The sequence below is a fragment of the Apium graveolens genome, chromosome 3 (assembly GCF_009905375.1).
Source record: "Apium graveolens cultivar Ventura chromosome 3, ASM990537v1, whole genome shotgun sequence".
Lineage (NCBI taxonomy): Eukaryota > Viridiplantae > Streptophyta > Magnoliopsida > Apiales > Apiaceae > Apium > Apium graveolens.
Window position 1 is genome coordinate 83,521,997 of NC_133649.1, and position 13,163 is coordinate 83,535,159.

General features: G+C 39.7%; 2 protein-coding genes across 2 annotated transcripts; both read right to left on the reverse strand.

Moving 5' to 3' along the window:
• Positions 1-1,764: 1,764 nt before the first annotated feature.
• On the reverse strand, positions 1,765-6,992 carry LOC141714399 (uncharacterized). Its single transcript, XM_074517920.1, has 6 exons — positions 6,541-6,992; positions 6,110-6,336; positions 5,130-5,656; positions 3,283-5,016; positions 2,919-3,162; positions 1,765-2,798 (listed from the first exon to the last, which is right to left on the reverse strand). The coding sequence occupies exons 1-6, from the start codon at positions 6,990-6,992 to the stop codon at positions 1,765-1,767; spliced, it is 4,218 nt and encodes a 1,405-aa protein (XP_074374021.1).
• Positions 6,993-7,161: 169 nt separating this feature from the next.
• LOC141712534 (putative galactinol--sucrose galactosyltransferase 2) lies at positions 7,162-12,925 on the reverse strand. The gene is given in 16 exon segments (XM_074515503.1): positions 7,162-7,748; positions 7,839-7,927; positions 8,480-8,606; positions 8,608-8,698; positions 8,855-8,989; positions 9,089-9,156; positions 9,576-9,623; positions 9,625-10,129; positions 10,486-10,608; positions 10,702-10,809; positions 10,901-10,992; positions 11,088-11,136; positions 11,370-11,460; positions 11,661-11,902; positions 12,066-12,270; positions 12,535-12,925. Coding segments are annotated over 15 exon segments (2,298 nt in total). The 5' UTR covers positions 12,257-12,270; positions 12,535-12,925; the 3' UTR covers positions 7,162-7,409.
• Between the last annotated feature and the right edge of the window lie 238 nt (positions 12,926-13,163).

Sequence of the window (13,163 nt, forward strand, 5' to 3'; positions counted from 1 at the left end):
TCAAGGGGCCTACCCAAACACAACCCCGAGGACTTGTACCCAGCAATATCCCGAGGTTAAAGGCCACAAATCAAAGAAAAAATATAAAATTTCTCCCAAATAAAAGCAAGAGCACAGAGAACACAACCCCGGGCTACAATACTAGTCCCCCATCCGGAAAACCCGCATAAGGGAGTGGGAGGCAAATGATAGGCCATAATATAATTAGGCCCAAAGAACATTATAAAAGCCCAAGGAAAGAACACCCCAGACCTAAACTAGGGGTGGTCCTCGGTACATGTGGCAACCAGTCAGAATGTCAACTGTCAAATATTACCCGAAATGGAATGGCAGAATCTCAGTCGTCCATGTTTCCAAATCTTAAGACATCCCAGTAGCAAGGGGACAAGATTCATTCACCAAGGGTTAGGATAAAGAGGTACAAACCCCTAAAACCCGAAAGTTGGGAGCCTATTCAAGGCCCCAAAAAAGGGATTTTAAGGGTTGAAAAATTATTACTTGCTCTCTATACCTATAGACACACCACTGCACCATATATTTGAATAGTTATTTTCCTCTTCTTCTCCTTCAAAAAACCCCATTTTTATTCTCACACTAGAGTCATCGCGGGGACACCGCCCCACTCCTGATTCTGTTATGCAGAAACCCACGCCACGTGTACGGAGCTCTAGTGCGTGTAAGTAGGGCTGAGCATTCGGTCGGTTCGGTCAGAAACCGAACCGAACCGAATTAACCGAAAACCGAAATGATAATTTTTTCCTAACCGATTCGAACCAAACTTATGCATAAACCGAACCGAAAACCGAACCGAATTATTTCGGTTAATTCGGTTCGGTTTCTGAAAACCGAAATATTTGAAATTTTAGTCAAAATAATATAAAATGAAAATAAAAAATTATTTGAAATGTTAAAAGAATACATATTATATTATATTATATATGTAAAAAATTGAAAATACATACATTCACCAATTGAAGATACTTACCGTATGTTTTTTTATTTATATTTACTATATTGTAGTATATATATAAATAAAATATAATTCAAATATATTTATATTTAAATTTCGGTTATTTCGGTTATTTCGATTATTTCGGTTAAACCGAATTAATTTTTAGATTAACCGAATCGAACCAATATTATTTCGGTTAAAACCGAAAAACCGAATTAACCGAAATTTTTGAAAAAATTCAAACCAAACCAAACCGAACCGAAATTATACGGTTCGGTTCAGGTTTTGCTCACCCCTACGTGTAAGGAAAAAAGGAGACCGGAGAAGAAACACGGTTATCAAAACCATTCACCCATTCTTGGTTAACTTCAAAAGTTTCTTTGATTTGTTCTACTATCCAAAGATAAGTGCGGTCTCCCCTCCTGTAAGCGGGTCACCTCAAAGTAGTGGTTGAAATTATCCGTTTTCATCGTAATGAGCTCGCGATTATTAAGTCTTGTTTAGCTCGTCCCTAGATGCAGATCCCAAAGCTGGGTTGTCATAGGAGACGGGCCTGTCATTGAGCCCAAGAAGGCCCTAACCACGCCACCAACATGATCTCGGATTATTATCCCCGCACCATTGTTGTTGTCGTTGAACTGTCTGGCGATGAAGATGACATGTACACTAACTCTGTGGGAGGTGTCAACATGTGATATACCATTACAAACGCTCTTAGTTAAGTCTTTACGGGCTTACAGGACAATAAAATTCTTAAATGGGATCAGCCAAAATAGGTGCTTTTTTTTTTTGAAAAATTGCACTTACATATATTAAATCTCGTCAGAAAACAAATTACATAGGATAAAATCAGGAGCAGTATCCAACCACTCCATCTGATCTGTCATAGAACAAGCAGCCTGTGCTAACAAATGGGCTACTGTGTTCGCGGATTGATGATCAAAAACTACTAACACTTCCTGAAAGTGTTTAAGAATGTCACGACAATCCTCTATAATAGTATGAAAATTTGAATTCCCTCCATTGGTATATACTGCTTCAACCACAATCTTGGCGTCCAGCTCAAAAACACACCTAGAGCTTCTCCATTCACGAACCCAGGACAAGGCCTCCTTAAGGCTCAGCGCCTCGGCTTCTCTGGGTTGCCACCCTCCTCGAATCTTAATACTGCGAGCACGGATAAAACGCCCCCTATCATCTCGAACAATACACCCAGCTCCGATATATCCCACCTGATCGTGACATGCAGCGTCAATATTAATTTTCACCCACCCTTCCTGAGGTCTACACCACCGTTTATTTACACTGCATTTCCTCCCTCTAGCGCCCTGCCCTGTTTCTTGACTCCGTTGCCACTCTTGCACCAGACTCATCACCATCGACTTAACCCCGAAAGTAGATATACTTTTCCTATCCCACACCCATGAGTTCCGACGCCACCATAAACCCCAACAATATACTCCAATCATTACTCGCCTATCCCGACTATATCTGCTAAAAGCTTCCTTCAACACTTGCAGCACCGTTACACCCTCATCTAACGGTATTATCTCCTGCATCCCCACCTGAGCCCATACTTCCCTAGCAAACGGACAAGTAAACACTGTATGAATTGGTGTCTCCACCTGTTCACGACACCATGCACATATGACATCTAAGCTTACTCCTTTCTTGGCTAGCTTCATAGCTGTAGGAAGCACCCCCTTACACGCTCTCCACACCATATTAACAACCTTACCAGGAAGTTTCAACCCCCAAATCTGCTTCCAAAAACCACCCTCGTCACCTGTACTTTCACCCCGAATTTGTCTATAGCAGCTCTTCACAGAGAAGTTGCCCTTATCTTCTAAGATCCAGTACCAAGAATCAGGTCAACTATACCTCGGTATGGGCACTTGATGAATCAACAATCTGTCCCGCTCGTTAAATAAGTCACTCAACACTTCCTCGTCCCACATATTTTGACCTTCCATCATAAGATTATGCACCAGTGTTTCCTGCAACTCTACATGAGCCTCACTACTCAAATACCCATTGTTTTTGCAAGGTAACCAAGGTATCTGCCACACCTTAGTCGACTTACCATCCCCAATTTTTCTCTTACACCCCTGCTTAATTATTTCCTGCGAAGCCATAATACTACGCCACATGTAGGATGGGTTTGCACCCAAACTAGCTTCCAGAAAACTCGTGTGAGCATAATACTTAGCCTGCATAATACTCGTAACTAGTGGATTAGCATTATTTAATAGTCGCCATGCCTGCTTTGCGAGCATGGCAACATTAAACTCACTAAGTTTACGAAAACCCAACCCTCACATCTCCTTCACCTCACATAAACGCTCCCACCTCATCCACTTAATCCCCTTCCTCTCCCCTCCCCCACCCCACCAGTAGGCGTTCATGGCCTTTTCAATCTTATCACAAATCTCCCTTGGTACTAACAGCAAATTCATCCAAAAATTAGGAATCGATTGAGCTGACGTTTTAAGAAGAGTCACTTTACCCGCTTTCGATATATTCTGAGCAGTCCATGCCTGTAGTTTCTGCTGCACCCTATCTGCCAGGAAACCAAACACAACTGACCTGTTACTTCCTATCCGCATTGGCATACCCAAATACTTGTCTGGCTCATCCTTTTCCTGTACTCCCAATTGCGTACTCACCTCACTTCGCTGCTCAGACTTTGTATTAGTGGAGAACGTAATAGCTGACTTATTAAAATTAATCAACTGCCCCGACATCTCTGCATATCTATTCAAAATTCTTTTCATTATCTGTGCTTCTGTTTTAGTGGCCTTGAAAAATAAATAACAGTCATCGGCGAACAACAAGTGTGAGATTCTCGGTGCACCTCGAGCTACTCGACAGCCATGTATCATGCCAGCTTCTTCATTTCGCCGAATAATTGCACTAAGCCCCTCCGCACACATTATATAAATATAAGAAGAAATCGGATCCCCTTGACGGATCCCACGACCTGGTGTAATATTCCCAAACACCTCCCCATCATGAATAAAACTATACTTGACCGATTCGATATAATACATCACCCTATCAATCCACAATTGACCAAACCCAAACTTACGCATCATGTTTCTAATAAAACCCCATTCCAACCTATCGTACGCTTTCGATATATCAATTTTGAGACCTGCAATACCGTTCTTATCCTGGGTTTTCCTCTTCATAAAATGATTAACTTCGAATGCAATAAGTGCATTATCTGTCAACAACCTGCCTTCAATAAACGCACTCTGCTTGTCCGATATTATAGACCCCAGACATTTCTTAAGTCTATTTGACAACACTTTCGACAAAATTCGAACAAGTACGTTACATAACGAGATAGGTCGCAAGTCCCCCATTATTTGTGGTTTCTTAATTTTAGGAATTAAACAAACCATAGCATCATTGATCCCCTCAGGTAGTCTCCCAGTACACATAAACTCATGACAGAAATTCACCACATCCACCTGAATAATGTCCCAAAATGCCTGATAAAAAGCGGGGTTGAAACCATCAGGTCCGCTTGCCTTATCCGCGTGCATTGAAAAAACTACAGTCTTAACTTCAGTAACACTAATGTCTGCTATGAGCTCCCTATTCTCCTCGTCTGATAGTATATTAACCTGTTCGTACTCAGACAAACACCCATCCACGTTCCTTGCTTGAAACAGATCAGTAAAGTATTCCGTGATTACTCCATGTACACCCTCCTTCGTCTCTTGCCACTCTCCCTCCGCGTTCTTTATTCGCTCCAACTTATTATTTTTCCTCCTTGTTGAAGCAAAACGGTGAAAAAATCGAGTGTTTTTATCACCTTCTCGTAGCCAATGTTGTTTGGCCCTCTGTTTCCAATAAACCTCCTGCTTCTCTAACAAATTCAAAAACTCCCACCGCACTTTGTTATACCTTTGAATACCCGCTGCATCACGTCTTGATCTTAATCTTCGTAGCCAACTTCTGCACTCTTGAATCTGCTGTCTGTACCTATGACTAATACCCCCCCACTCCTGCAGCTTAGTACCACATCTATTAATTTTCTCCACTAATATCACCCCCTACTCCCATCTCCCATTCATTATTCACAATCTGTCGGCACTCCTGCTCCCTTAACCACACGTTTTTCAAAACGAAATCGGTGCCCCCGAGGTATATACACCTGTCTATTTACCTCAATGTGAATAGGTAGATGATCTGAGGTAGCAACTTCAATAACGCAAACTTCTGCCCCTGGGAACAACTCTTTCCATGCATTATTAGCCACCCCTCTATCAAGTCTCTCCTGCACCCAATTATGTTGACCCCGAGATCTTTTCCACGTGAATTGTTCTCCCACAAAGCCAAGATCAGTAAGTCCGCATTCCTGTAACGTGTCCGAGAAACCCTTTAACAAACTAAACGGATGTCGACGCCCTCCTCTCTTCTCATGCATATATAACATATCATTGAAATCCCCAAATACACACCACGGTAGCGATGATCGACCAGCTAGCATTTTTAACATATCCCACGACTCCCTCCTTCGATTACGTTCCGGACACCCATAAAACCCCGTATACCGCCATCTGCCTATCTGGTCGTTTTCAACTTCAACATCAATAAAATTCCTACTCACATCTCTTATTCTACAGCCTCCTTCATTTTTCCACAATAAGGCTAAACCACCACTATGTCCTTGTACATCAACATATACGTAACCTGCAAAATGAATGTTCTGGCATAGCTCTTTTATTTTGTTATCCTTAACTAACGTCTCTGATAAAAAAATTAAACTGGGCTTTTTTTGTTGGGTAATTTCCTTAATAAATCGAATTGTACGTGGCTTACCCAAACCACGACAATTCCAGGCCAACACACTCATTGGTTTAGGCGGGCCTGGGTTCCAGGTCCCGCCTCTAGTCTATTTTTTGGCCCAATGCTAATTGACTGGTCCATGTTTGAAAACTTATCCCCATCTATTTCCGTATTTTGCTCTATATTAATTCTTTTCCTCTTAGTATCACTTTCCCCCCCTTCATGCACAACTAATTCTCCCGCCTCCTCCTTTCTATCCAGATTTTTTGCATTTTGAAATCCTCCTTGATCATTGCCAATCTGTAACTCCCGATTTGTTACCCGAATTACACCTATCCTCCCTGGAATCCCGCTAACCACTCCGTCTGTTTCCATGAATTGCGCTTGTTATCTCTCTCCCATCGTGACCACTGTTTGAACTCCCTGTTATTGCCGCCTGCCATGCTTGACCTCCATCTGGGCCGTTCCTCAGCCATTTAGAGCCAATGTTTTGCACTTTATTACTTTTATTCGGAGCTCGAAGCCACACTCCATACGCTCTTTCAATAATCTTGCCCGGATTAGCATACAGAACCGCACAGTCCCTATCCGAATGTCCCAATATGTCACATACAAAACAAAACATGCTCAGACGCTCATACTTAAAATTAAGCCAACTCCATTCACCTCCTTCACGTTTAACTTCATACGTCGTTTCAATGGCTTAGTAACATCCATTGTAACTCGTATTCGAACAAACTGTTTCCATACGCCATTGTTATTCATTGGATCCTCCTTAAGAAATGTACCCACAGAGTCTCCGCTTGATCTGATAATCCTCTCCTTTATCATATTCTGTGGCAAAGTCATATACCTGCACCCATATATATATTTTATTCAAGGCCACTGTATTCACATCTTCTGTTTCCCCCAGTTTATGAAGAATCAACAGGCTTTGTTCAAATGTCCATGGACCTCCCTCCACCACTTTTTCCATATCGAGAACATGATAGAATACAAAAGAGTATCGTTGTCCTCCCAAATCGTGAATCTCAACCCCCTCCTTTGGCCGCCATAATGCAGCCAACACATTTTGCATAGCAGGAAAGTTAATATTCTTATCCGCCAGAAATCGTCCCACCAGAATGAAAGTTTGTCGTATTGGACTCACCTCATCCTCCCCTACCAGGACCCCTCCTTCATCCTCATCCTCAAGAGACAGATTCGCATATAGTTCCTCCAGATTATTTTGTGACGCCATTACTAAAAGAACAAAAGAACGTAAACAAAATACTTTAACCCTTGTCACATGAACAAGACATAAACTTGCAATCTTAGGCAAGACATTCATGTAGCAATAGGTGCTTACTAACCTATAAGTTATAAGTTTTGTGTGCGTGACAAACAAGGGCATATAAGAGTTAAGCCCGGTGGTCAAATACCCTCAATTTCATTTCAACACCACAAAAGAATGACATCATTTATTTGGCACGATTAACATTATAGAGCGACAATCGCTAATCATCCACCAACAGGCTCTTGGCCAGCAAGAGACCAGTACATTTTCATTTCTATAAGCTACCACAATAGACATTCGCATTCGACATAATTTTATTCAGTAGTTTGCATCCTTGTTTCTAAATGCTACTGCATTCAGCAGATAATCTTATTGATTAATTTAAATACTAATTTCAATACGCCATCGATACATCTCCTGTTCGGGGACAGGAATGGTCAGGGTCACCAGTCCAGTAGCAGCTTCATAGGTAAACTTAGTGTCCACATTTCCCACTGTGCATTTCAGAGGGTGTTGAGATGAATAAGCGCCAAACCGTCCGCATCCTCTAACCCTGAGTCCAATAACTGCAGCTGGTTTTTCCTCTGATGAGAGTTCATCATCGCAGAGCTCTGATTTCTCCTCTGAAGCAAGATTGACTTCGAACTCCTCTACAGCCCCGCTGGTGTTAAACATGTCGAGCAAACCTATTGCCGCAAAAGATATGTTTGACGCAATCTCCTGAGATAATAAGTATGATTACCAACTAAGAATTCACATTAAAGAACTGGAGTTTCAAATTAAAAATATATATAGTTATATGATACTTACTTGAAGAGGACAAAAGTGGAATAATTCATATTCCAGAACTTTGAGAGTAACCGGAATTGAAGATTCTTTTGGTAAATGAGTTAGTACCCCTGAAACATTAAACATCGAAGAATCACACTTGAAAATTGCAGTTGAAACTACAGATAATGAAAATATTTTAATACAAGAGGGGACACTAGGGATAACTGATAAGCCAACCCCCCCCTCCTCATACAAGAGGGAGGGAGTCCGAACACCCCCCTCATTTGATATATCCAGAATCCATGCACTGTAAGTTCTTAATTCTCAACTTGACTATGATTTTCAGTTTTGATTATCTCCTCGATAATTGTCTCTCTATGCCAAATTTCTGTGAAGATGCGATCACACTTGGTACTATGACTATCTATGAACATGTCAAATATGAATTCTGAGCATCCGTAGCACTCTAGCATAGTAGATACCCCTCTTCTTTTGGTAAAAAAGGTTGAGTGTTATATAATACTTAAGGTTTTAAATTTTTTGTTTACTATAGTTAATGGGATATGCATACACTTTTATCTAGTACATGCAGGTGCAGTACCATCCTAAAATAAATGTAATACTAGGTTCTATTAATCGATAAAATGTCATCACATCCCCAAATTAACTTGCATGATTACCTGATCTATGAGCATATATTACTGCTTTTCCATTCCAGTATGGACCAGCAACTTGATCTATGCTGTCAATATCATTAACTTTTACTGTAGTAGTGAGCGTTTCTGGAGAGGGGTCATGGATACAGGATCTTCTTTACCACCTTGCACCAACCTGCCCCTTGACAGTTAAACACACCCACCACACCACTGCACTTGTTTACATTCCAAATTTTAAGCAAGCTGCAAAACATTCGAAGCAGAATGGTGTCAAGTTAGAATATGCTTTAGTACCAATGCTGGAAAAGCTGTATTGATATTTCAAATCCAATTCTATTTTACTCTTTACGAGTATAAGGAAAAGTTTAAATCATGTTTCATGATAATAGATGAAGTAACCTTTTTCCATCTCTAGCAGGATCATTGAAAAGACAATCACGTGTCGGTCTGCCAGGCAATTGGGCACGCAGCACTGATCCATCAGGAAGTACCAACTTTCTAAGAATATCAAAGTTGTGGTTGCCAGGCTTGTCACTTTATGAAGCAAAACAGAAGAAGCACATTAGACTTCAGCTGCAGAGGTCTAAACACACTCGATATATAAATCAATGTCCGAGTACGAGGTCAATTTACCTAACATATATTGGACACCCTCCAACTGATCGAGCTGCAGCATGATAATCAGCAGCTGGATGAAGACTCTGCAACATAGATATATTTTCAATTATTTTTGGCCAAACTACTACAGCTTTGTCAGATAAATCCTGATTAGGAAAGTCCATCATGAGATGCACCGAATCCCAATATTTTTAAATTTGTCAAATTCCCGTATCCCCGTACTACGCACCCCCCAATTCCCGTATTCCCATACTACGCACCCCCGTGCACGCACCCGCACTCATGCTTCCTGTCTTTTAGCTTACTAGATCTTAAAGCCAGGTGAATTTTGCCAAAGAAAAAAAATTAAACTACTGCTCACTCTTCTTTAAATTTACTTAAGCCAATTGGTCTTTATGATATCATATATGTAGATGCAAGTGGGTGAGGGTGTCCATACATAACTTAAACCAATTGGTCTTTTTTATAAAGTCTCTCAATACAATAATGCAGATGTACTTACATGGAACATATCCCAATCAGGTTGCATAAATTCTCCAAGGAACAAGGTAGTTGTAAGCCACTGAGGAAATGTGTATAGTATGAGAAGCAGGGTCTCGAGGGTAGAAGTCATCAGAAGCTCTGACAACAGCAAGTTTCCTGGCACTGTATAGTCCGTCAGTATTATGACTCATACAAGAAATGCATCCGTTATCGGGGAAGTTTTCCGCAATGGAGGCTTCAAGTGCCTGGATATAGCTGCGCGTAAGAGAAACTCTTCCCCCGAAACCAGCACCAAGAGTCTCAATAATGGTCTGGACATCCACTTTCACTCCATCTACTCCACCTGAAGCTAGATAAGAATGAAGCTCACTGAAGAAATTAAATATTTTTTTTGGATGCACTAGGCCCAGGCCTTGCACAGAAAGACTGTCCATGACAATGTCAGGTTGGTTTCCTAGTACACCTGGAGACTGAACAGGATATGCCAGAGCACTGTCATAGTGCTCTAAGCCGGCACCATCTGGTTTAACTCCACCCCAATATCCTGTTATAGCATGCCACATATAAACAAACCTATACCAAATGAAAAATGAAATATAACAATTTTCAGTATGTGAAGGAAAAAAATCATCTCTTCTGAATTATCAGACTCTACAAGTTCAAGTGAAGGGGTCAAGAAAAGGCCAGGAAACAAACTTCAGACTATTATATGAAATCTAAGGTCTGATAAAGAACTTGCAGTGCTAATATAATAATATCTATTTATATGTGATCTGTGGGTTACCGTTTCTACCCAACATATCATACCTAACTCAACAAAATGATCCAAAAAATGGTTCAAAAGTATGGAAAAAATAATACTACATCAGTCCACAAAAGTTTTGGGAGAGAGATAAAAGTAGCCAGTCTAGCAAAACAAATAAACTTACTTCACACTGTGACGTTTCTTCGCATCATTCACAAGGATCTGCAGGCCGGGGGGCTGATTGTCAGTGTTTTCTTTATTTTGAAATTTTACATTCTCTTTTATTCCTGTCAACCTGCTTGCAAACCTGTAATTTCAATCAAGACCAATTTAACTCCTCTCAACCTGCCTGCAAACCTGAAATATTGTGATACAAAGAGTTATATATATTGTGACATACTGCGCGCCTTCTTGCACAACACAGTCTCTGCCCTTATCATCGGTACCAATCTGTTGCCATCCATCATCAATAATTAGGAATCGAGGTGATATTCCTCCTTCTGAGAAACTGTAGTAGTAAACACTAAGGTATTAGTGTCCTGTATCTTTCAGAAATCAGAACAGGCTAAAAGAAGGTTTTAGGTTCTTTTTCTATGTACCTTTTAAGCCCATCTTCAACACCTTCGGCTGTGACATTGGTGTAGAATGCATCCCATGTACACCAGCCAAACCAATCTAGGAATGCAGGCAACTGCACAATTTAAAAAGATAACAAATTACAGAACTCCAATTATAGAGCCTTAATAAAGTTACATGATGTAGAGCAAATGTGAAGAATTTCCTGACCTTTTTCTTCTCACGGTGACAAAACGTTTGCAAGTGTTTTTCAACAGTTCTGTTAAACAAGTGAGAACTTTAATGACAGGACTTGGATCACAGTATGACAAATTTCAACAGTTTCTAAACTTCATGTATATCATTAATATACAGTTACAAGCCGAAAAGGAAAAAAACAAAAGCATTTTAAGTTTGGAAACGTTAGAAGATCCTTTAATATTTATGTACTTGCATTATCACAGGCGCAAACACTAGGAAACATTTGAAAATTTAGACAAGGTCTGCACTTACTTTACACCCTGGTTGATGACTTCAAAGGGATTTGTCCCAGCATGTACATATAAAAGGAAATTCCCTCGGTTGGTTTTAACAGCATCATCTCCTAAAAAATTCAGAACGCACATATAAAATATTCTCGGTGCAGGTCTTTTGAATAAAAGTCTACAAACTTCACCTTCAATTATATATATAGTGACTGAGGTCAGACTAGAAATAGATATATAACTGGATCGACATTCAAGGTTTGCCTATCTGTAATAATGTAGTGAGCAAAATTGAGCTTGAGCAATCTAGAAAACTCACCACTCTCGAGGCAAATCTCAAGTTCATTTTTATCGTTGCCCTGGAGAACAGCACGGAACTGGCCTTCAGGAAGTGGCAGAAAAACAGTATAGATAGTTTGTGTTTCAGATTCTCCTTCATTGGTCTCTTTGCTCTCAACAAGCATAAACTGAGTCTCCAATGGAATATCCTTGCCACATGATCCCATTCTCTGGGTCATCCACCATAACTTGAAGCGGAAACAACATATGAATCGATGCCCCCTGTTAGATAATCAGATGAATACAATGGTATTTTATTCAAGGACAATTGTTTTTATAGATACTCAATATTAACGAGAATTTGATTGCTTCATTAAGAATTCATATGCATCCTAATTAATAGTAATTGAGAAAGTCATCACAGAAACATATAGTTAGTTCTTACTCGAAGACGCCTACTGGAAAGACGTGGAAGCTTTTGCTACTTGGAGCAGTAGCACCAATGAATGCACCGGCCACTAATCCTGCGCCTGATCCTGGAGTCAACACAATATTCTCTGGCACTGCCTTCAATATTGCATTTCCATGAATAATAAGTTCACCGTCATTGATGGAAATTGTAGGCGTGATAGTCATGTTTAAGTTATGAGCTATAATCCAGTTCACCAAACAAAAAATAGATGTCAAAAAGAACCCAAAAAGGAAAAATGCACAAGTTAATGCAGCAGATGCAAATAGAGTAGGTACCAGAAAACTGAAACTACTACACAACCAGTGTAATTATAAAACTGCAAAGAACATAATTATGGTTCATTGAAATTAAACATCTATGATACTTATTGTAATAAACCAGTATAAATCGTACAGAAATCTGTTAATCAAGTAACAATATGTAAGTTCTAAGTACATAGAACCTCAGCACCGAAGGAAATAATCTACTTCCAAGTAGTTTGAGTAGCAAAACAATCTTAAGAACACTTTACCAAGTAAGGGTAAAGAATATCTTGAAACTGAACTCAGTAAGTACTGAAAATAAAACAATCAAAAAGATTTTCTGTATTTTGACAACAAATTCCTCCTAGTCCAAACTGATGTACTTTGAATAAATGCGCTGGCATCTTCTTATTTTTCCACGTAGCGATTAATATGAATGAAGAATACATAGCAATTAGCAACAAATTTCTAAAATGTTATACTAAATTTGAATAATTTGAATTGCATGAAATCAGGAATGACACAAGACAGAGATAAAGATAGTTAATAGGAATCAAAGGGGGGGTGCTAAAAATAGAACACAGAGGAAATGCAATAGATAAAAACAATGGAATTGCTAGTGTGGGCAATTACTAAACTTCATTAACTACAGAATTTGAAAAGAAATACATATGAAATTTTTGGAGCTAGATTATAAACATTACTTGGATGTAGAGATTAGAGTTGCATAGAGCACAATGACAAGGTGAAAAGAATGACAGTATTTAGCAGTGTTTGAGTTATATAATCTTATATATGTTGAGCATTAACACATTGCATAAGACCAGGT

What these genes read in the sequence shown, in the direction of transcription:
- LOC141714399 (XM_074517920.1), bottom strand. Translation starts at nt 6,992, where the DNA reads ATGGCGTCACAAAATAATCTGGAGGAACTATATGCGAATCTGTCTCTT. An exon ending in ATCAAGCGGAGACTCTGTGG is followed by an intron (nt 6,337 to 6,540) that starts GTACATTTCTTA and finishes ACATTCGGATAG; the next exon opens with GGACTGTGCGGTTCTGTATG. An exon ending in TCATGGAAACAGACGGAGTG is followed by an intron (nt 5,657 to 6,109) that starts GTTAGCGGGATT and finishes TTCATTTTGCAG; the next exon opens with GTTACGTATATGTTGATGTA.